The 24,990-nt window shown below is 41.4% G+C and overlaps 1 protein-coding gene across 3 annotated transcripts in view; it reads right to left on the bottom strand.

The window, feature by feature from the left end:
* The window catches only part of LOC140533212 (solute carrier family 23 member 1-like), a 52,165-nt gene that overhangs the window by 9,456 nt on the left and 17,719 nt on the right, over positions 1-24,990 (bottom strand). For 2 of the 3 annotated variants that reach the window (XM_072652645.1, XM_072652647.1), the window contains 3 exons: positions 24,269-24,426; positions 5,825-5,984; positions 3,477-3,658 (listed from right to left, as the gene is read on the bottom strand). In XM_072652645.1, coding sequence (XP_072508746.1) covers positions 3,477-3,658; positions 5,825-5,984; positions 24,269-24,426 — 500 coding nt within the window. The remainder of the gene's footprint in view (positions 1-3,476; positions 3,659-5,824; positions 5,985-24,268; positions 24,427-24,990) is intronic. The other variant, XM_072652648.1, reaches the window with a different exon arrangement.

Here is a 24,990-nt window from a genome sequence, read left to right as displayed (position 1 = left end):
GCCCCCTATAGTCTGGCTCCAAGTGGCCTTTTCAGTTCAATTTCACACTGCTTTAATTCCTATGGAGAGCTGGCTTCAGAGCCAGGAAAATCTGGGGTCAAATTCTGCCTACTGACTTTGTGACCCTAGATAAGTCACTTAACCTCTCAATAGCTCTCAAAGCTCTCAGCAGTTCTTTAAGACTGTAAATTGTAGAGAAGGTGCCAACCTTCACTGGTGGGAAGGAATGACCTTTAGCAGGATTTCCATATACCAGAGAAATCATACGTTCAGTGCCTGTTTCTGACTTCAGGTCCTCTATACCCTGCTCAAATCGACTATTCTTCATCCCCAGTTCTCTCCCATTTTTGTGCTATTTGTCAGAGCTGGAATACATTCTTATCTTGCTCATCTCCATATGCTAAAACTCCTCCTTTCATTCATGGCCCAACTCAGGGACCCTCTCCTCAGTGAAACCTTCTCAGCAGTGGATTTGGAGTCAGAAAACCTGGATTCTAATTCCAGTTTTCCTATTTCCTACCTATGTGACTCTTCTAGGACTCAGTTTCCTTTTATGTAAAATGAGAGGGTTAGATCCTCAAGGACCCTTAAGTTCCCACCCAGCCCTAATCCTAAAATCCTGTGAAAAGTAATATCAATAAATCATGTAACATTTTATCACGCACATGCTGGAGGAACAAAGAAAATGCAAAAAACTTTTCTGCACTCAGGGGGCTTACATTCTAATTGGGGAGACAACATATACATTAGCCTGTACATAGAAGATATGTGCAGAATTGATTGAAGACAGTTGCAGAGGGGAAGGCACTGGTAGTTAAATGAATGGGTAAGACCTTGAGAAAGGAAGCCGGGGATTAAAAGGGCAAAGGTTAGGAGGGAGAACACTTCAGGCATAGGGAAACCCAGTGCAAAGGCAGGGAGGCGGGAGATTTAGCCCCTTGTGTGCAACTGCAATTAGGCCAATATAGCAGAACCACAGAGGACATTGAGAGTAGTCATGTACCAAGAAAACATGAAAGAAAAGCAAGGGAGACATTGCAAAGAATTTTAAATGCCATATTGGAAGATTATATTTGATATTAGAGTTACAATTACAGTTATAATTGATACTGGAGAAACACTGAAGGTTATTGAGTAGGGAAGGGCTAATAAGGTCAGACTACACTTTAGGAAAATCTCTTTGGCAGCTGTGTGGAAATAAGGAGGTTTTGTTTCTTTGATTCTATTTCTATCTAGAGCACACAGCAGATACCTAGTAAGTGCATGTAGGTGGGTTGGTGGATTGGGGAGAGACTTGAGGCAGCAAGTCCAATTAGAAGTCCAGGAATGAGGTGATGAGGATGTGTGCTAAGGTTATAGTTGTACAAAAGAGACTTTGTGATGGTAGAAATGACAAGATCTGACAATAACTGGATTTGTGGGCTAAGCAAGAGTGAGGAGCTGAGGATGATCCTGCTGTTCTGAGCCTGGGTGACTGGGAAGGATGGTGGGGCCATTGACAAAAACAGATAAATATGGAAGATGGGGCAATGGGATGTGTGTAGGGGTAAGGGTAGGGAATAATGAATTCTGTTTTAGAGATATTGAGTCTGACATGCCTATGGTATACTCATCTATTTTTTTTTGGTGAGGCAATTGAGGTTAAATGACTTTCCCAGGGTCATATAGCTAGTAAGTATCAAGTGTCTGATGCCAGATTTGAACTCAGATCCTCTTCATTCCAGGACCAGTGCTCTATCCACTGTACCACCCAGCTGGCCCTTGGAATACCCACTTTTAAATGTCTAATGGCAGTTGATAATTGGGACTAGACCTCAGAAGAGAAACTAGGGCTAAATATATAAATCTAGGAATCATTTGCTTAGAAATAGCAATTTAACTTATGGGAATGGATGAGATCACTAAGGGAGAGATCACTGAGAGAAAAGAGGGCCCAGGACAGAGCTTTGGAGTATATCCATAGCTAGTAGGCATGGCATGGATGAAGCTCAACAAAGGAGACTTACTATAAGCAATCAACTATCACAAAAACCCAGGGGAGAGAGCACACAGGAGGAAAAGATATTCAACAGTGTCTAATGCTAGGGAGGTCAAGGTGGAGGCAGATTGAGAAAATGCTATTGGATTCGGCAATAAAGAGATCTCTGCTAACTCTGAAGAGCAGTTTCAATTGCATGAGGAACTGAGAAGCCAAGTGGTTTAGAAAAGAATGAGAGGACAGGAAGGGGATGGACCAAGTGCAGATGACTTTTTCATGAAATTTAGCTGAGAAGGATAGAAGATATATAGGATGGGGGTTGTAGTATCACTTGAGAGGTTTGGGGTTTTTTAAAGATGAAGGAGATTTGGGCTTGTTCGTAGTCAGCAGGGAAGAAACTAGCAAACAGGGAGGGCTGGAAAATTAGAAGATAAAGATGATGGTGGGGGCAAAATGCTATAGAAGAGGGAAATAAGTGCATACAGAGCAAATGCACATATATATATGTATATATATATATACGTACATATATATATATACATACATATATATATATATATATATATATATATATATATATATATATATATATATATATATATATATATATACAGAGAGAGAGAGAGAGAGAGAGAGAGAGAGAGAGAGAAAGAGAGAGAGAGAGACTGGCCTTCACAAGTATAAGGGCCATCTCTTCATCAGAGACTGGAGAGAAGAAGGAGATTATGGGGGATGTACGTTACTAACAGTAGTTAGCTCTGTTAGTTATAACCGGGTGCTAATGAGACCAAGGTCAAAGAGCCTGGTGTCCATAATGGTTATTCCTTGCCATGAGCTGTACCCCTACCTCTGACCAGATGTCCTATGAATGAGGACCTCTGTGACAAGAGAGATATGAGAGAGTATGTGGTCATGGCCTCTTCAATGCCTTCTCCACTAATGGCAAAGACACTCAGGATATGTGTTCCTGGCTACAGGTAAGCAGTGTCAACCTGGTACCTGAAGGACAATGTAGCTATTATTCTCTTTGGCATATACATCAGGATCGAGGGTATTTAAAGCACTCCCATGTGAAGAGAGATTAAACATGATCTACTTCGCCCCAGAGGATAGAACTAAAGGCAAAGGGGAAGAAGTTGGAAAGACCAATTTAGGATTGACATAAAGGAAAGTTTTCCAACAATTAGCATTGTACAAAAGTGGAAATGGGCTGCCTTGGGAGGGAGTGGACTTCCCTCCCTGCCCCTCTTCATTCATGATCTTCAAGCAAAGTCTAGGGAGCCTCATCAGGCATGCTGCAGAAAAGGGATTCTTTTTCAGGTATAAGTTGAACTAGATTGACCACTACATTCCTTTCCAACTTTGAAATTCCATCCATTATTAGGGTAAGGCAGAGCATTAATGACCTACAGTGACTATTGACCACAAGGTGATTTTCTCAGTAGATGGGGTTCCAGGCTCATCCCCAAAGGAGCTGGTTTCTCCGTGGAATACTTACATGGCAGAAATGCCCCAGTGGGTCCCAGCATCATACCCTGCAGAGTCAAAGAACTGCAAAGCCACAAGAGAGATGGTTGGGGCAATGGTCAGGGGGCCAATGAAGCGCATCAGGAAGCCAATGAGGCCAGAGAATCCCACAATGATATTGACACAGGAAGCCACCATGATGTCACCTTGTAACTGAAAGAGAAGAGCTATACTTTTATATTTCTTGAACCAATGTCAAGACTGAATGTTTTAGAACCCCAATCCCCACTATAAACTCCACTTCTTAAGCCAATAAATCAACAATATCTAGATCTTGGATGTCATGGGATTTAGGTGGTACAATGCTGAAATTTAAAGAACTAGTGGAAGAATACCACCAGGAAGAGACAATGTAACTTAATTTAAATGAATATGAGCAACTCTGCTGAGTCCAGATACATAAAAGGTGGACATGATCTGGTGGAGGGTAGGTTCATGGCCATGTTTCATTGGTGGTGTGATTTGTCTACTTGATTATAATAATGAACAAGTCTAGTTACATGACCTCTGAGCAGTCAGGATTCTAACTTCTTAGAGAGACACCATGATACCTAAGCAATGGCAAAGTTCAATGTGGTTCAATGGAGGGGAGGTCTAGTATAGTCAATAGAACAACTGGATTTGGAGGCTGCAGCTTCTGGGTTCAAATCTCACCTCTGACATTTTCTTAATACTTCAGTTACTTAATAGCTGTACACCTGGGTTTTCTCATTTGCAAAATACAGTTGTTGTAATGCTATCTCTACCACCTACAAGTTTTGTGTATAGCACTTTGCAAACTTTAAAATGTGATATGTGTCAGCTATTAGGACTATCATTCAATCTAATTCAACCGAAAAATTGCTAAGTGCCTACTATGTGCAAGACACTGTGCTAAGTTTTTACCTTTCCCTGGCCCAGTTAAAGAGTCAAAGGGAAGGAACTTACACCATCATCAACTTCAGAAACTTCTACTACTTGAAGGTACACAATGTGCCTTGTTCCTGTAGCAGACATACACGTAGGGGCTAAATCTGCAATTTCATTGGTATGGGGAAGTCTTGGACGAAGAAACACCCTCTTTCAGTGCAGGAAGGTACCATCTCTGCAGTTTATAGTCTTAGAATGTTGTCTAGAGCTCTTGGAGGTTAAATTACTTACCTAGGAGGTCACACAGTAAATATGTCATGGGCAAGACTTGAACACAGATCCTCCTGATTTCTAGTCCAACTCTCTATCTACTCTTCCACAGTGCCTCTCATTAGACATATACCCATCTCAGTTACAGATATACAAAAGACATCAGCCTAAATACAGCTGTTCTCCAAAAGTCCCTGGCAGTATTTGGGCCCTCATAAGGTGAATGGTTAGCATTTTTTGGAATAGTCAGCAAAAAGAGATTTGCAAAATTTTACTTAGGAGCCTGTAATTTAAAGTACTCCACCAACATAGTCTCTATCCTATATGACCTAATGACTTACAGGAACCCTGGCATCCAGACTACAGATAAGGGAAGGCAGTTAGGAAGCAACCAGAGAAGCAAGTTTCTCCTTTCCATCCCATCAGAGTAGGAGTCTACCACTGTTCCAAGTAACTCTGTTAAAAGTTAGGATCGGTCCATGTTCCTACAAAACTAAATCCTAGGCCCAAACCAAGTCCAATTCTCAGTCCCAACCTGCTCCTGTGTTAGAGAATATAGCAGAACACAAACTACTGAGGATAAAACTGTAAAAGAAAATTTCTCCATATTCACATCTCAGTCTAGCTACCAATACCAGATTAGATTCAGTCTTGGGCTCTGGTCCAGCAATAGATCAGCCATCTGACTTTCAGATATGCTGGAGGAAGCTCATTAAACTGTCTGATTGTCCATCAGAGAAAGTCTTCAGAAGACTAAACGTTTGTTGCATCTTTTTGAGGAAGGAGGAAAGAGCAATGGGTTTTCTCTTGCCCATCCCCCACCTTTTATTTTTGCTCATAGTTCATGGCTTACAAATAGATACACCTATCTATGCATTGCCAAATTTTTACATACAGGCCACAGTGTCACATATGCCTACTTTAACTCTAGATGTGGCCATACAGCTTCCAGCTGATATTTCTCTACAAAATCCCAATTTTTACTCCTGTTTCTACTTAGAAGAATACCTGAGAGCAAGTATGTCAATGTTTTGAACTACTTAGATGAAAAGTATAAAAGTTTTCAAGGTATTTTGTATGACATTTGACTTTGATGGTGTCTCTGGCAGTTCCTTCCTCATTCTCATTTTTACCACTTACATCACCACCAGCACCAATATTCCCCAGGACCAACTCTCAGTATTTTCTCTCCAGAATTACCTCTCGGATCCTCTTCTGCCATTCCTCAATGAATTCTGGAGAGCTGACATTCACCTGTGTGGCACTGAAAGTCCACTCAGGGCATTTCCAGGCAGGCAGAGACAGCTTGGCAAAGGATGGGGCCACAAAGGCCAAGGTCCCACCCTGGAGAATAGGCAACCTGGAATAGAAGGATAACAATGGGGTTATTTAACTACATTTTCTAATTTAGCTGGGAAGGAACATCATCTGTGGCTGGCATGAAGATTAGTTTGAGGATTGGTTTTAGTATTATCATTCAACCCAATTCAACCAAAAAATTAAGTACCTACTATGTGAAAGACACCTTGTTAAGTTTTTGCATTTCCCTGTAATTCTCTTTATCAGAACACTCTGGCCTGGTCCCTTAGATCCCAATGTTCAAGCTCAGTGAGTGAGGGGGAAAAAACCAAAACATTGGACTCACAGATTTGAGTCCAGGTAGCAGAATCACAGACTTGGAAGGAAATAAAAAAGGACCTAGTCCAACTCATGAAAGAACAGAAATCCCCTTAAAAACATTCCAACAAACATTCATACAATCTCCACTGAGGATTTCCAGTGCTTGAAAAACCTACTCTCCAACTCTGTCCTTTTGTGTTTTGGACAACTGTATTTATTACAAAGTTTTTCCTTCTACTTCCTCAAAATCTGTGTCCCTGAACTTCTACCCATTGCTTCTGGAGTTCTGAGTTTGCCATTTATTAGCAGAATGACCTTGGACAAGGTATTTAATTCTTTTTCATTTTTAATTCATTTCTGGGCCTTGATTTCCTTACTTGAAAAGTAGGGATAATTATACATACATTAGCTACCTTCAAAGCTGTTGTTGTCTAGATCAAATGATATAATGGATAAGAATAGGCCTGTAATTGTAAGGAGATAACAACCTGAACCTAGAAAGTAATTGGAACACTAAGAACAAAAGAGAAGAACGGTTACCAACTGTACCGTCCTACTGAGTTATTAAATGCCTCCTTAAAACTTGCTAAAGTTTCTGCCAGGGTCCTGATGGAGTTGAAAGGCATTTTCTCATCCTGATGTGAATATCAAAGTAGCATGGGGCAATTCCTAAAGAAAGGTGTGGAGTGGGAAGGGGGTCGTTGGGGGAAAAAAGATCTTGAGAAATTGCTTTTTCTGTGCTTGTCACAGCTGGCTATGGGTCTGACTAACAAAAGAGCTGAAAAGAAGTTTGAAAATGATAATACTCTCTTTGAGGAAGAAGAAGCTTCAGCAGCTAAACATAGCTCTAGCACATGACAATAACAGCTCAGTGGAGAAAAGGAAGTGGAAACACATGAGAATAGCAGCTATAGAGTGGAATAAATCAATAATGAGCTATGAATCTGAGAGGCAGTTTAGCTGAGATACAACAAGAATAATATGAGTTCAGAAAAGGAGAGGAGGAAAAGGAAGGGAACACCCAATTATTTAGTACCACATGCTGAGTTCAGCAGGGTGCTTACAGTTGCATTAATAATCTATTTGCATTTGTATTCCAAGGAGTATCACCACTTTTTAGATTTGGCAGGTGGTGCAGTGGATAGAGAACTGGGCATGCAGTCAAGAATACCTAAATTCAAATTCAAACTCAGATAAAATGAGGAAAATGATAGCACCTACTTGCCAGGCTTGTTATGAGGATCAAATGAGATAATATTTATATTATATATATTTTATTATATATGGTTGGTTGGTTGTTGTCTTTCATTCTAGAAGAGGACCAAAATGACATCACCATGATAAAGTGAAGTTTCAGCGTGTCCAGCTGTGGCTGATCATACCAATAGCTTGGAATGCTCTATCACAGATTGGGCACAGATAGTCTGTATGAATATTTGGGGTAGTTACTCCAAATCTGTGCATCCTATGTCTCCTTTATGCCATCTCAATTCTGCTTTGCTCATTCAGCACAGCACCTTTTCTGATGTGGGCACGACATGCTGAGCGGTCCTGTGCCAGTGTCTCCCATGTTGCACAATCAGATCCAAAGTTCTTGAGAGAGACCTTGAGAGTGTCCTTGTATTGCTTCTTCTGACCTCCATGTGATCGCCTGCCCCATGTGAGTTCTCCATAAAATAGTTTTTTTTGGCAAGCATACATTTGGCATTTGAACAACGTGGCCAGTCCATCAAAGTTGTGCTGTCTGAAGCATAGTTTGAATGCTTGGCAGTTCAGCTTGAGCAAGGACATCAGTGTCTGGTAACTTATCCTGATAGGTGATCCTCAGAATCTTCCTAATACCAGTTCAAATGGAAGTTTTCTGGCATGGTGATAGTAGACTGTCCATGTTTCACAGGCATACAACAATAACGTCAGCACAACTGCTCTGTAGACCTTCAGTTTGGTAGTTAGTCTAATACCTCTTTTCTCCCAAACTTTTCTTCAGAGCCTCCCAAAAACTGATCTAGCTCTGGCAATGAGTGAGTCAACCTCATTGTCAATGTGTACATCCCTGGAAAGTCCACTACCAAGGTAAGTGAACTTATCCTCAGCACTCAAAACTTCTCCATTTGTTGTAACCAATGGTTCCATGTATGGATGGTGCGGTGGTGGCTGATGAAGCACCTGTGTTTTCTTGGTGTTAATTATTAGGCCTAAATTAGCACAGGCATCAGGGAATCGATCCATATTTTATTGCATCTCAGCTTCAGAGGCTGCATTGAACATACAATCATCAGCAAACAGAAAACCATGCACCAGCACTCCCTTCACTTTGGTCTTGGCTTGCAGCCTTTGCACATTGAAGAACTTACCATCAGTATGGTAGTTAACCTTGATGCTGTGTTCATCCTCATTGAAATTATTTGACAACATGGCTGAAAACATCATGCTAAAAAGCATGGGAGCAAGCACACAGCATTGTTTTACTCCACTGGTGACTGGGAAGGCACAGGAGCATTGTCCACTAACCAGAACCCAGGCAAACATGCCATCGTGAAATTGATGTACAATACTAATGAACTTCTCTGGGCAACCCAATTTTGACATAATTATAATTTTCCATAAGCCCTAACAACTAACAGTGTCAAAAGCCTTGATCAGATCTACAAATACTGTGTTTTGACCTCTGTTCTGGTCCTGGCATTTCTCCTGGAGTTGTTGGGCAGCAAACACCATATTGACTGTTCCTCGCCCTTCCTGAAGCCACACTGGCTGTCAGGTATATGACCATCTTCCAGGTGAAGGATCAGCTTATTAAGGAGAACTCTAGCAAGAATCCTGCCAGCAATGACTAAGAGAGAGACTCCCCCTATAATTGTCACAGGACAATCGATTCCCTTTACCTTTACAGAAATGGACAATGGAGGCATCCTTGAACTCCTGGGGGATAACCTCCTCTTGCCATATAACCTGGAAAATTTCAGTCAGTTTTTGTGTGAGTAATGATCCTCTTACCTTGTAAATCTCAGCTGGAACAGAATCAGCACCAGATGGTTTGCTACACAAAAGGAGCCTAATGGCCCTCAAAACCTCTTCTTAGTTGGAAGTTCAGCTAAGGAGGGATTGATTTCAATCTGAGGTAAATGGTCAATGGCCTCAGCATTGAATGATGATGGTCTGTGGGGAACACTATGGAAGTGTTCAGCCCATCTCTCTAGAATCACGTCCTTATCACTAATCAATGTGGCTCCATCAGCACTGAGTAGTTGTGATGCACCATAGGTTTTTGGTCCATAAATAGCTTTCAGGAAATCGTAAAAGCACTTTGCATTTTTGCTATCACCATAAAACTGAATTTCATCTGCCTTCTTACTGAGCCAGGAATCCTGCATCTCTTTAAGCTTTGCTTATACTTTGCTTTTAAAGGAATTAAATGCTGCCTTCTTAGAGGTGAATAAACTATCCTGTTGGTATATCCTGTGGAGTTCTCATTTTTTCATTTAGCAGCTTCTAAATTTCCCCATCATTTTCATCAAACCAGTCTTGGTGGTTGTGAGTGTTCTGAACCAGATGAGCAAATGCAGTGCTGTACAACACATCTCTGAAAGCTGCCCACTGCTTTTCTGCTCCACTATTGCCAACTGTGTGTTGGCTCAACTTTCCCTCCAAGTTAGCAACACACTGTTCATGCTCAGAGAAGAGTTCTAATTTGTTGACATTAATTCTTCTGGTAGTCATATTGCTTGGGGGCAGCATTTTTGATGAATGCAAATATTTAGCTTGGAAAGGATAAGTCTATGATCAGTCCAGCACTCTGCACCATACATTGCCTCTGTCACTCTCACATCTTGTCTGTCTCTTCTCTTCACAATCACATGTTGGATGCCAATGTTTGCTGTGAGGGTGCACCCATGCAGTTTTATTGCATTTAGGTAAACAGAAAACAGTGTTGGTGATGAGAAGGTCACACGATGCACAAGTCTTCAGCAGTAAATGATCATTGCTGTTGCTGTTTCCAACTCCATTCCTCCCTAGGACACCATGCCAAGCTTGTCTTCTTTGACACATTGATGATAAGGGTCTCTGGGTCTTCATAAAATTTTTCTTTCATCTCTTCAGGGTTTATCATGGTGGGAGCATAGGCACTGATGATGGTGGCATGGTATTTTCCTGTGAGTAGCAATTGCATTGTCATGAGCCTGTCCTTCACTCCTTTTGGCAGGTATACCAAATGATATCTGAAAATGATAGTTTGTTGTTATGAGGATCAAACGAGATAACATTTATATTATATATACTATATTGTGTATATTATATATACATAATATTTATACAATAGCACAGTGCTTGGAACATAGTAGGTGCTTAATAAATACAATAAGTATTTCTTCCTTTCTCCTTCCCTTCCCCTGTCCGAAATAGATATTCCAACTCTAACAGATAATTTTCCACCACTACATTTTAGTATATATTTTAATATATATTTTAATATCTTTAATGTATTTTAATATTCAGTGATGGTGTTCTTATTACCCCACGAGACATTATAATTATTTCTGTTTTTAAAAAGCAATTCTTCTTTATATTTATAATTTATAACATTGTGTAGCTTCTATCTATGGTCTTCATCCTGCCCTAGAACTGCACAAGACAAGCCTACTTGCCTTTTCCTATGACAGCCTTTAAGATATTTCATTTTCCTTCTCCTCATATGGGCTGGTTTTCAGATCCCTCACAACTGGGGTCACCCCAATTTAGATTTGTTCTAGTTTGTTAAAGTTCATATTAAGATTGAATCACATGGCTAGAAAGGGGCCCAGAAAGCCCAGTTACTTCAGGACAAAGGGAGCTTTGTTTCATTTATTTCCTGGGTCCCCTACACACAATGGATATTTGGGTCATTTCAGCAGTTTAAAATCCATTCTCCTTCATCCCTGTAGTACCACAAGCTGAGTTCCTAGTTCTTTGCTCCAGCTCAAAAACTAGAAAAGTGGTAACTAATTTCTTATTAGGTAGTAGGCTTCATACTCAAAGAGGGATGGGATTTGGTGAAATTGTACCCAATTTGAACAGTTCATTCATATTCTGACACTCGGGCTTTGGGGCTCCAACCTGTATCAGTTAGATACAGTGCCTATTAGGGTTCTCTCCTCACTGTCTTCAGATCCTGGAATCATTCTGTGGGGAGGGCACTGGGATCTGTCACTTGCTCACCTCACCAATCAGATATACCAGCTGACTCATTGCCCCATCCTACTACTTTAATCTTTAATTCTCCCCCAAACTCAGACCTATAGGGATTCATACCCAGTGTTGCACCCATATACACCCACAGACTTCTAACCTTAATAATCACTCAGCATCCACACGATTTCACCATTATCTTAACCAATCTCACTTATACTACTAAATACTCCAATGACATCATTAACTCTGCTTCCATCCTCCACATATCCATCATCTTCCACTTCAAACTCTCAGGGGCCACCTCATCATAGGTGCTCCAGCAGCATCTCGAAAGCATCCTTAGCACTCCTTTAAGCACAGCAGGACAACTAATCACTTCCAATAGGCAGGTGCTCTCTTAGACTTGGATGCAGTTGCCATTTCTTCATTCTATCATAATGCCCATTTTTTGGTGTGACTTGCAATCATCCCTCTGATATTTTTAGTAGGATTGGTGCACAGACATATAATGTAGTTTTAGTTGAACTGTGGACCGACCATGAATGTAGCCATCACTGTGCCTGAATTACTGAGAGATGGTTGCTGTTGGTGATGATGGTGGGACTAGAAACTGGCAGGACTCATGAATTGACCACAATCAATCAAATAAAAAATGAAATCCCAAGTAGAATGCTTTGAAAAATCTTATATTAGGGAGATTCAAAACAGTGCTCTCAGATAAGAGGCAAACAAACCAGCCTTGTTTGGGGGCTGACTTCCTTAGTCAGACTAAGGAACTCAATCAAAATCTCTTCTCTGAAAAGGTTTCTATACTTAGTCATTTATACCTTATTGAGAATACATCTCAATCAGCATTATTTCTCTCACAATGTTCGTATTTTAATTCAATCTCATTGTTAAATGAGACACCCTTACCCCTCCCAAATACCCCCTCCCCTAGAAATTTTAAGGGTCAGTGAACAGATGCAGGAAATATGGGATGGAGGTGAGGGGGTATAGGGATATTCTTGCACAACAGGAAAGTTGGTTCTTATTCCATCCCGAGGAACTTCCCTAATCATAAATCAGTAATTAAGTACTTCCACTTTCCCCTTTAATCATGTAATATGCTTTAATGACTTGTGATTGCCCAACAAAATTGTACCTCTTTGTAACTCTTCCTCTCTCAATCTCAACATGAACTTTAAGTACTGTTTATGCTCCAAATCGTAAAATAATCTCTACCTGGCAGTCTCCTCCTAGTCAGGCTAGGTTCTTTATTTCTACTTAATCAGTTTGGTTTTAATCCCTTTTAGATATCAGTGGGAATCATCCATTAACTATGATAACTTGGAAAGATCCTTGATTTCATCAGTGTGGGTACTCCCTCCAACAGGGAAATTTACAATCTTTCTACACTTTCTCATTCTACACAGTACTTGCCCATGTTTTCCCATAAATCCTCCAAAAGACAAAGGAAAGGAAAGGAAAAAGGACAGGGAAAAAGATAGGGAAAAGAAAAGGGAAAGGAAAGGGAAGGGAAGGAACAAAGTAACGAAGGGAAGGGAAGGGAAGGGAAGGAAAGGAAAGGAAAGGAAAGGAAAGGAAAGGAAAGGAAAGGAAAGGAAAGGAAAGGAAAGGAAAGGAAAGGAAAGGAAAGGAAAGGAAAGGAAAGGAAAGGAAAGGAAACAAAAGGAAAGGAAACGAAAGGAAACAAAAGGAAAGGAAACGAAAGGAAAGGAAAGAAAAGGAAAGAAAAGGAAAGGAAGGGATATTTAAATATCTACTATGTGCCAGACACTCTGATAAACCCTTAACAAATGTTATTTCATATGATCCTCACAAAAGCCCTGTGAGATAGGGCTGTTATTATCCCTACTTTATACTTGAGGAAACTGAGAAAGACAGGCTCTTTAAACGACCTGTCCAGGGTTACACAACTAGGAATTACCTGAGGCTTTTCTGACTCCAATCCCAATACTTAATTCACTGTTATACCTATTTGCAAGTCATTTCCTCTCTCTGTTCCTCAACTGTAAAATGAAGTTAGTTGAAATGCTAAGATCCCTCTGGAAGAAGATACCATGACTTGCAAAGTGAATTAAACCACAACCTGAGAGTAGCAGGAGCTACCCAGTGGAGACCCAACTAGCCAGTTCCAGTTGGGCAACTCCTTTCCTCTGTTCTCCTCTGGGTGCCATGCCCATATCTGAGGGTACTCTGCCCAAAGGAAGGTAAATTTTTGTGGCTGAAGCCTACCTTGATATGTTGGGTTTTACCAGCTAGATTTCTTTCTTAAACATCATGCCTGAAACCCATTTCACTCTAGCTCTCATTGGTTGACTAATAATAGGTCCCTGCCTAAGCACAATGTAATGCTTATTTTTGGATGGCTCAGAATGGATGTAAATAGTAATTGTGTGTGTCTTGGCCAGAAACAATCCTAAGGTCTCTCCCCTTCAATTTGATTAGAATATTTTTTTTTTTTTTACTATCAGGGTCACCCAGGGTTTGGAATCAAAGGGCCACATTTGAGGACCTAGAAGGTCACAGGTTCCCCACTCCTGGGCCATCCCTTGGCTCACTTCTTAAACAGCCCTAATTACTGAATGAGTATTGCCTCAGTCAAAATGAGCTTAAAAAGGCCAAGGTCTCCCACTGTATCCTGGGCCCTCTTCAATAGTCCTGATATATATCTGGCCACTGAACCCAAACAGCTCTGGAGGAGCTGGTCACTTTGCACAGCCCTCTATCACTGTAATCCAATTCATCTAAAAGTCATGGCATTATCTTCCATGGTCGTCTTTGAGAACAAAGGACAAACCACACAACAGAAGGTTCCTCTAAAAGCCTATCAACTTGTAATCTTTCATTTTTGTCACAGAATCATGCCTCCTCCATTTCTAGTCATAAATTAATTTCCTTCCAATTCTGAGACTCTGTTATTCTGTAATATCTTTTCTAAATAATGGCTTTTACACCATTTCTTGTATGCAAGTCCTTGGCCTTGTTGGTAACATGCTACAGGTTATTAAAGCTCATCCATTGCCCAAGGGTTACTGTCATCTGAATTTTGGATTTTTGGTATTCCAGGATATGCAGCCTTATATAATGTCTCTGGAAAGTACTGGTGTTAAACAGAAACAGTTGAGAGACATACTCAGATAATGCCACCAGAGAACACAAAACAAATATACATTCCTAGGCTTCCTTTATTTCAACTCAATTCAATAGTTATTTATTAAGCACCTACTATGTACAAAACCCCAAACAGTCCCTGCACTAAAGGAATTTGCACTATTGTTGGATCAATGTTGATGCTACTTCTATAATACTGAGTCTTTTAGCATTCATTTTCATGTGGACTTGTCCATGGACTTCTCCAAGGATTGTAAGGTTCTCCTTAAGGGCAGAAATCCTGTTTTCTATTTATTTTCTATTTCCTGGGCCATCTAGTATATGTAAAGAAAGTCCAGAGACCTGGACATTACATAACCATGTGACCCTGCATAACTCATCTTCTCTTCCAAGGCCTCATTTTCCTCATCTATAAAATGTGAAAAGAGGGAGCATTAGATGAAATAGTTATTAAGGTTTCTCTCAGCTCAAACATTCCTTGAATTCTATGATTCTGGAAGAGAGGCAAGCCATGATATGGTATTATCTGCCAGTCTAGGGACCACAGTATCAGAGCCAGGTACTGGAGAATGCAGAGTCAAAGAAGTGAATAAATTCCAGTGGCCTTATAGGCTGCAAAGGAAGCTCTCAATTTAGGATTGGCAGAAGCCCAGGCTTCTCCCTCAAGAAGTCACCAAAGGGGGAAGAAAGGTTGGGGACCACCAGAGTTGGCCCAAGTCATCAGCTTTGGTCTCATACAACCAGTGTAGATAGCATAATGTAGCAGACAGCATAAAGAAGGGAGGAAAAGATAGGAAGAAGCATTTATATAGCACCTACCATGTGCCAGTCCTTTACAAATATACCATTTACAAGATGGCAGAGTAGAAAGACGCACGTACTCTAGCCCTTCCCCCACAGCCCATAAAATACCTGTAAAGAAAGACTCAACAAATTCTAGAGCAGCAGAAGCCACAGAACTATGGAGTGGAGGAGATTTCCAGCCCAGGGTGACCAGGAAGGCCAACTGGAAAGGTCTGTCGAACCAGATGCAGAGCATAGCCCAGCCCAGACTTACCCACGTCATGCTGGGCCAGAGCAGGCCTCAGGGGCCCCTCAACCCACAGACAACAAAGATAGGTCAAAGGTCAGGGAGGGGGCTTGTTCACCTCCATGACAATGTCCTCCCTTGGCCCTGGCCCTATATGGCAGTGGTGGCTGCGGGGGTAGCAGCAGCAGCAGCAGGCATCACCAGCAGGCTGAGGTGGCCACTGCAGGCAGCAGCTGGCACCCATTGTTCCATCCTTGGAGCATTCAGGAAAAAGCTCCTGAGGGAACTGAGCAGCTGCCCTGAATCTCAGCTGGGAGCCAGGTCTGGAGTTAAGTCCTCTCCCTTGGAGGAACTAGGAACTTACAGACCCCAGAGCATACCCTACTCTTGACAAAGGACCCAAAAGTCAGGTAACTGGTTGGGAAAAATGCCCCAAAAAAGGGGGAAAAAATAAGACTATAGAAGGCTACTTTCTTGGTGAACAGGTATTCTCTCCCATCCTTTCAGATGAAGAAGAACAATGTTTACCATCAGGGGAAGACGTAAGAGTCAAGGTTTCTGCATCCAAAAGCTCCAAAATAAATACACAATGGTCCCAGGCCATAGAAGAGTTGAAAAGGGACTTTGAAAATCAAGTAAGAGAGGTGGAGGAAAAATTGGGGAGAGAAATGACAGCAATGCAAAAAAATCATGAAAAATGAGTCAACAGCTTGCTAAAGGAGACCCCAAAAAATGCTGAAGAAAATAACACCTTTAAAAATAGGCTAACTCAATTGGCAAAAGAGGTACAAAAAGTCAAAGAAGAGAAGAATGCTTTAAAAAGCATAATTAGCCAAATGAAAAAGGAGGTTCAAAAGCTCTCTGAAGAAAACAGTTCTTTAAAAATTAGAATAAAATAGATAGAAGCTAATGACTTCATGAAAAACCAAGAAATTACAAAACAAAACCAAATGAATGAAAAAATAGAAGATAATATGAAAGATCTCATTGGAAAAACAACTGACCTGGAAAGTAAATCCAGGAGAGAAAATTTAGAAACTATGGGACTGCCTGAAAGCCATGATCAAAAAAAGGAGCCTAGGCATCATCCTCCATAAAATTATCAAGGAACATTTCCTTGATATTCTAGGACCAGAGGGCAAAATAAATAATGAAAGAATCCACTGATCACCTCCTGAAAGAGATCCAAAAAGAGAAACTCCTAGATATATTGCAACCAAATTCCAGAGTTTCCAAGTCAAGGACAAAAGATTGCAAGCAGTTAGAAAGAAACAATTCGAGTATTGTGGAAATATAATCAGGATAACACAAGACCTAGCAGCTCCTACATTAAGGGATAGAAGGGCGTGAAATATGATATTCCAGAAGTCAAAGGAACTAGGATTAAAACCAAGAATCACCTACCCAACAAAACTGAGTGTAGTACTTCAGGGGAAAAAATGATCATTCAATGAAAGAGAGGACTTTCAAGCATTCTTGATGAAAAGAATCAGACCTGAATAGAAATTTTGACTTTCAAACACAAGAATCAAGAAAAGTATGAAAAGGTAAACAGGAAAGAGAAATCACAAGGGACTTACTAAAGTTGAACTGTTTACATTCCTACATGGAAAGATAGTATTTGTATTTCTTGAAACTTTTCTCAGTATCTGGGTAGTTGGAGGGATTATATACATATACAGAGGGCACAGGGTGAGTTGAATAGGAAGAGACGATACCTAAAAAGATAAAATTAAGGGGTGAGAGAGAAATATATTGGGAGGAGAAAGGGAGAAATGGAATGGGGAAAATTATCTCTTACAAAAAAGGCAAGAAAAAGCTTTTTCAACGGAGGGGAGAAAGGGTGAGGTGAGAGGGAAAAAATGAGGCTTACTCTCATCACATACGGCTCAAGGAAGGAATAACATGCACACCCAATTAGGTATGAAGATCTATCTTGCACTACAGGAGAGTAGGGGAGAAAGGGATAAGCAGGGTAGGGGGATAATGGAAGGGAGGGCAAAGGGGATGAGGGAGCAATTGGAAATAAACACTCTTGGGGAGGGACAAGGCCAAAAGAGAGAATAGAAGAAATGGAGGGCAGGATAGGATGGAGGGAAATATAGTTAGTCTTACACAACATGACAATTATGGAAATCATTTGCAAAACTACACATATATAGCCTATATTGAATTGCTTGCCTTCTCAGTGGGGATGGGTGGGGAGGGTGGAAGGAAGAGAAGTTGGAACACAAAGTTTAAGGAATGAATGTTGGGAACTGTTTTTGCATACAACTGGAAAATAAGAAATACAGGTAATGGGGTATAGAAATTTATCTTGCCCTACAGGAAAAGAGAGAAAATGGGGATAAGGGAAGGGAGGGGTGTTAGAAGAGAGGGGCACATTGATGAAAGGAACAATCAGAATGGATGGCGTTTTGTGTGGGGGGAGAGTTGGGGAGAAAATTTGGAACTCAAAATTTGGTGGAAACGAATGTTGAAAACTTAAAATAAATAAATAAATATCCCATTTAATCCTCACACTCCAGAGATGTAGGCTTCATTATTATCATCCCTATTTTATGTTGAGCAAAATGAGGCAAACAGAGCTTAAGTGACTACTGTTGTTCACTTATTTCAGTCTCTTCACGACTCCATCTGGGGTTTTCTTAGCAAAGATACTGTAGTGCTTTGACATTTTTCTCCAGCTCATTTTACAGATGAGGAAAACAAGGCAAACAGGCTTAAATGTCTCACCTAGGGTCACACAGTAAGTATCTGAAGCTAGGTCCATTCCTCTATCCACTATACCACTAGCTAGGTGCCTCTAGGCAGCATAAGACTTGAGTCAGGAAGCATGGGTTTGAATTCCAGTCTGAATTGTCTTTAGCTATATAACCAGTCGGCAAGGCACAAGACTCAAGTGTCATTTTACCTCATCATAATTAGGCTTGTAATACTTGCTCTATCTACTTCATGGGGTTGTGGTCAGAAGAATGTTTTACAACCTCCAAGTGTCACTCAAATGTGAGCCTCTATTAATAATAAAGAACTACAAATAAGTGGATAATTTTGCATGGTTGGTTTTCTACCTTGCAGAGGAATCAATTTAGAAAGTATTTTCAATGTATTTCTTTTGTTCAGACTCCTAAGACAAGTCAGAAATAACCCTCCATTGGTCCTTCCAGGGAAGAATTAGCTAAGCATCTACAGCTGTGTGCATTTTTGCAACTCCTTTTATGAGGGACTACATTCCAAGCTCTCTCCAGCACAGGTCAGGAACAGAGAAGGCAATAGGGGCATGTCTCTAACATCTACCACCATCCCTACCCACACGTCTAAACTCCAGTCAGAGGCAACCACTCAACGTGAGTCCCCCAGCAAGTTCTCAACCAGCCACACCTGGGGTGTGGTTCCTGAATGAACAGATTCTTGACAGATAAACGATCAAAGTCTCTTGGGTGTTGGTGATTCTAATACATTCTCTCAACCTCCTTTTTCTGCCCCTTTTGGCATCTGATCACCTCCCTACTCAGTCTTTTAACTGTCCCCCTCAATAGAATGTAAACCTGTATCTATCCCAGAGCCTGGCACACAGTAAGTTAATAAACATTTGTTTACCACAACCTCTCTCCCCTCAACAAACACACACACCTTGGTGCTCAACACTTGTTTTCCCTTTTCTGAGTTTAGATCTCCTTTAGGGAACCTGCTGCTGGGCATGACATCCTATGGATGACTCTGCATCCTTCTTGGCCTGTTTCCTCATAGTGTCTATGGCTCCTGGATGTCTAGGGGAGAGAGAAGTGCCCTGGTGACTAGCTGTATTTCCCACCTTCCTCCCTGTTTCCCATGAAAGCTGCCCAGGATCTCTTGGCTTTGCCTTTCTTCCATCAGGATCAGGGATGGGGGGTAGGAGGGGGGTTGGCTTCACAATGACCAAAGACTTTCTCTGTTTAAGGTATGTGGATGGAATAAGAAGGGAAGCTGCTTGGTGTGGTTCATGAGACTGGCCCAGTCTGAAGCTGAGGGATGAGTAGCAACTATGGGGAACCTTTGGCATTCTGTTTTTCTATACTCATTTTTGATCTGCCCCCTCCCCCATCTCTCCAGGTATTTATTAATTAATGTGCCAGTTCACCTCTAGTCCAGTGTTATGGAAAGTCTTGTGTTGTAACAACAACAAATATATAAATGGACTAATAGATAAGTACTTGTTCAATGAATTTAAATTTAATCGAAAATATTGCTTTATTCTCTGGTGTCTATGCCCTCCTGATTCCTGATGACCTGGATGCTGCCAGTCCTGAGGCTTGCACCCTGTGTCCAGAGCACTCCTACCCCACCTACAGTCCCAATACTAACTCACATAAACAATTTAAGCTGAGGCAATTACTCAATTTAGAGATAAAATAGAAATTTTCTCTGAAAAACCCATTTTCTCCCCCATTATAGTGTCTACCTTTCCAGATCTGCTTTTTTTCTGTCTTTTCTAGATCTAATCTCAAAATATCTTCAACTTAAGACCCTTAACAGCAGCATCTTTCTGGTCCTATATTCACATCTTCCTACCAGAAGTTCATAACTATTAGCTGGATATTCCATCACCCATCATCCATTATGATCTGGATATTCCATCAAGTCAACTAAAGAGAATATCCACATCCAAGTTTATGAGGAAAATCCAACCAAATGCAATGTTAGCACTTTCAAAGAGGCAGAGCAGCTGAGCTGTAGAGGCAGGAAGGCAGCAACAGCTAGCCAGCCAGCAGCCCTAGCCAGGACAGAAGCCTCTCTTCCATAGTAAAGTGGCATTTTAGAGCAAGAGGAGTCCAAGTTCAAGTTCATAAACTGACTGTCACATCATGTTTGCAGGACTGTCAAAAGGAGGAATAAAAAGAGAATAAGGTGAGATCTCTTCATGTCAGAGTAGTACAACTATGGGGGAATCTGGTGACTTTCCCTCTGGTTTTGTGTCCGTGTTCTATGTCATATGAATTCCTAGAGAGACTCTACACATCAGGCTATGCTGCAAGCTTCCTGATGTCTTACTCAGACATGGAATATCAAAGTACTAGGTGGCATTCAAGAGATGTCACAAAGTGAGCAACACATTCTTGAGCACATCCCTATTCTCAGTCTGTGCTGAGGATGGGGGGCCCCTCACAGTCAGTAACTGTGGGACCCTAGTAAACTGAGATTCTTCTGTCCTACTGTTGCACTACTCTTTAAACCATAAGACAAGGCTTTGGTCTAGACCAGACCTGTCAAGCCTATGGTTAACAGCCCCCCTAGTCCCCTTCCCCCGGATTAAAATGTAATTGGGAAATATTTAACAAAAGTAAATAAAAATAGAACATATGTAATGTTAATTTGTGGTTTTCTATGCCAATGTGCAGCCTGCAGGGATCTGTTTCTATTGGAGTTTGGCATGTCTGGTCTAGAATATTTCAGAGCTCCTCTCCAGTTCTGACATTCCATACTTTTATTCTCCAGAAGGCCAGTGTTAAAATACATATATTGTTATCTTGGAGGAGGCAGAATGAAGACAATCTCCCTCCATTAATACACTCAAACACAGATTAGCTAGTTTACATTGAGGACAGCTGTGTATGAGAATCTAGAAGGATGAAACAAAGAGTTGGCAGATTTTGAAAAGATAAGAAGAAAAGATCCAAAGTAAAAAGATTTGATAGAAAATAAGCATACAATACCAGGGGTATCAATGCATTCCCTTTCTCAGGTCACATCTGGAACATGAAGGTGAGTTCTGGTGCTTTCATGGACCTTTGCCAAGCTGGAGTTCATGCAAAAGGAGGCAATCAAGACAATGAGCCTTTTGAAAATAGTCCCTTGAAGAGACTAGGTATGTTTAGTCTGAGGACAATAATTTGGAGAAACACGATCGCTATCTTCAAGCACTAAAAAGACTGTCCTGTGGAAAAAGAGACTAGACTTGTTCTCCTCGGCTTCTAAGATACAAAAATGGGGGGCAACAGGCTCATAATTAAAGCTATCCGAAAATGGAAAGGCAATGAGATGTAGAGGGAATCCTTGAACAGGACCAGCCTGAAGATGCTGAGATGACCTCTGACGTCCTTTCTGATTCTGAGATCTGGACTTCTGTGAGAAGATTCCCCTGATCAGAAATCTTCAGTGGCTCCTAACTACTTCTAGAACAAAGTCCATATTCTTTGGCCTCGCATTCAAGGCCTTCCACAGTTTGCCTCCCACCTGCTTTTTGCCCCTTCTCATGTTCCATATTGTGAAAAAATGAGCTACCACTAGCATTTCCCTCTCTCATTTCTGTATTTTCATAGAAGCAGTGCCCCATGCTTAGAATCCACTTCCTTTTCACCTCTGCTTCTTTGAATACTTACCTTGCTTTAAGACTCAACTCAGGGGCCACCTCTTCTGGAAAATTCTCTTGTACCTTCCTACTTTTAAGTCAACCAGCATTTATTAAATGCCTACTATATACCAGATACTGAACTAAGTGCTTTGTTGACATTCTCTCCATTCTCAAAATAACTTGTATCTTTTAACCTCTGTATTTAATCTTCAAATTGGAAGGGTCCTTAGATGTCCTCTGATCCAACTCCCTTATTTAACAAATAAGGAAACTGGGGCATACTGAGGGAGATTAACTTACCATGGATTATACAGGAAGTGTATAAAACCAGTATTTGAACTCAGCTCCAGTGCCTCCCCCGCAACCCCGCAACACTAAATTATTGTGTTCTTTCCCCTACCCCCCTTCCCAACGAAATATAAGTTTCTTGAAGAAAGGAACTGGTTCATATTTTTACTGAGCATAGCGCTGGGTATATTGTTGGTCCTTAATAAATGTTTGTTGATAGGAGAGTGACTTTTTATTATTTGAGTGGATGATTGTTCACCTAGTAAATAATATAAAACTTTGAGCAGGCTCATTTGCAACTTATAAAGGCTATATGCTTTTGAGCAGCTCATCTTTATAGAAGACCATGAAAGTGGCTAAGTAATCAATGAAATTGACCCCAGATTGCCTCTGAACCTTCCCTTCTCCCCTCTCAACTCCACTCTGCTCACTTGCATATATCAAAAAGAAAAACTTAAAAATTTTAAAAATTGGGGAATCCTGAGTTCCAAAGCTGCTTGGTGATTAGGCAAATGACAATTGTCTAGTTGTGGCCTGAAGAGATGAAGATTTGGGAAACGTATGGAGTAGTCACCATACTTTAGAGTGAGTTCTCTTACTAAGGGACCATCCAGGCTTGTCTTGGGAAGAATTACTGAAAGGAAAAGTTAAACCTCAGAGCATTAGGTTGTCAGGATGACCTTGCTCTCTTCCTATTGCCTTGGAGACAGTAAACTCCAAACAGGGCAGTACTAAGAAGTTTGCCCCAGTCTTAGGGCAAGGGTCCCTACTCTTTCTAAAAGCACATAGCAGTGTCCTAACTGAGGACTGCAACTAGTCTGAAGTTGGAGATGATGGAGACTACAGCTTCCTTCTGAGGACAAAGTCCACACTGGCAGTGGAGCAATCTACCTGGTGCAGATGTTGTACACAATGGACAAAAGGACAAGGACATCATGCGAAGTGGAAATTATGCATACTCCTACTGTATCAAGAGTGGAGCTGCCTTAGTCCCATCAGTTCCTTATTACCCATATACTCTACACATATACCTGCTTTTCCCACTGATTCTACCTGTATTTGTAGAAGAGAGTGCCCTAGGTTTGGGAGACAGGGGTGTGGATGGGAAGGATGTCTTCTATTGCTGTTCACTGACTATTAAAGGTAAGCACACTAGTGGGGGCTTGTGGGTGATGGTTTTAGTAATATGGGATCCATACACTAAAACCTGGTAATAATAACCAGGGAGTAAGCAGCCACCTTCCAGGGATGTAACTTATCCTGGAGGTATGGCTGGGGGAGAATCCCACAGGGATATAGTCAGAGAAGAGCCTGAATTGAAGATTGAAGACAGAATGACTGCTAAGGAGAAAGAGAAGCTAGAGGATACAGCCTCCTTTCCCTTTCGCCTTCTCCCTCTGGGTTGTCATGGTAGTCTGTTTGGGGCTGGGGAGAAGGTGTCCAAAGGTATTAGTTTTGGTCTAGAGTCATGATTTAGTTACTTTAGCACCTCCAGACACTATTCCAGGATGGGTACAAGCAATGATGATAGGTATGAGAGGAGACTGGTTCTAGGGATTGTTTGATTCTGTATATTTCTATCACCAGTAAATAGTAGATACTTAATAAAATGCTGGTTCATCTATTGATTAATACTGCTTATCTGAGTTCTATCAACTGAATTTGCTCCCAGATTTTATCCCCAAAGGAGAATATGGGTAAGGGTAAGCAATTCTCACTGGGCATGGGGACATGTATAAGAGGAAGATGACTCTAAGTGGCATTTGGCCTTTTTCTGGCTCTAGGAATGGGTTCTGATAAAGCTCTGAGAAGCTTGGAAAGAAGCCATCAGCACAGGAGGAACATGGAGGATGTGGAAAGGCACTAAATCAATCAACAACCATTTATTAAGTACTTACTGTGTGCTAAGTACTAAAGATACAAATAGGAAAAGTGAGACAGTCCCTGCCTTCAAGGAGTTAATATTCCACCTCACAGTCTTGCAGAGGGCTTTAGGAGGAAGAACTCATTTCACTGTGTTTCTGAGGGCCCAAGCCTTCCTGGGGTGAAGACAGGACCTGTGCCCACTTACAGGGAAGCATTAGCCTACCTGACACCTAAAAGGACCTGAAGGAGAGTGCAGATGCCAGAGACAAAGAAGGAGGTGCTGATGAAGTAGCTCTGGGTCAAGGGGTCATGCTGCAGGCACAGGTCATTGGACAGGATGAGAGGCACAGCCACAAGCCCACCCAGGGCTGTGAGATAATGCTGCAGAAAAAGAGAAGAGAATGGCATGAAGAATCTAGTGCTGCCCCCTGCCCTGTGGATGCAATAGGTACTGTCAGAAGCAAGGTTTAGAGAGTGGGGAGGATACAACAAGAGGCAGCTAGGTGGCTCAGTGGGTAGAGCTCTGGGCCTGGAGTCAGGAAGACACAAGTTCAAATTTAGTCTCAGATATTTACTAGCTCTGTGTCCCTGGGCAAGTCACAATTCACCTCTAATTCCCTTAATCCACTGGAGAAAGAAATGGTAAACCACTCAGCTATGAAAACTCCATGGGCAATGTGACCCATGGGGTCATGTGGAGTTAGGTCATGACCAAACAACACAGACAGATCAAGTCAGGGATGGCTCAAACCTGGACATTCACCTGGTTTTTTCCCATCACCACATTTCCAGAGGCTGACCACTGCCTGCTGGGAACTTTTCCTGTTCCTAGCTGGGATCTGCCTGTATTTCCCAGCATTGGTACTGGGGAAGAACTAATGAGTGAATTACAATGTGGGATGAGGCAGGGCTAGGAGGGGGTGGGAACCTGACTGCTGGGAATGA

The sequence above is a fragment of the Notamacropus eugenii genome, chromosome 3 (assembly GCF_028372415.1).
Source record: "Notamacropus eugenii isolate mMacEug1 chromosome 3, mMacEug1.pri_v2, whole genome shotgun sequence".
Lineage (NCBI taxonomy): Eukaryota > Metazoa > Chordata > Mammalia > Diprotodontia > Macropodidae > Notamacropus > Notamacropus eugenii.
The sequence above is the reverse complement of the archived record's forward strand: the minus strand, read 5'-3'. Positions and strand labels throughout refer to the sequence as shown.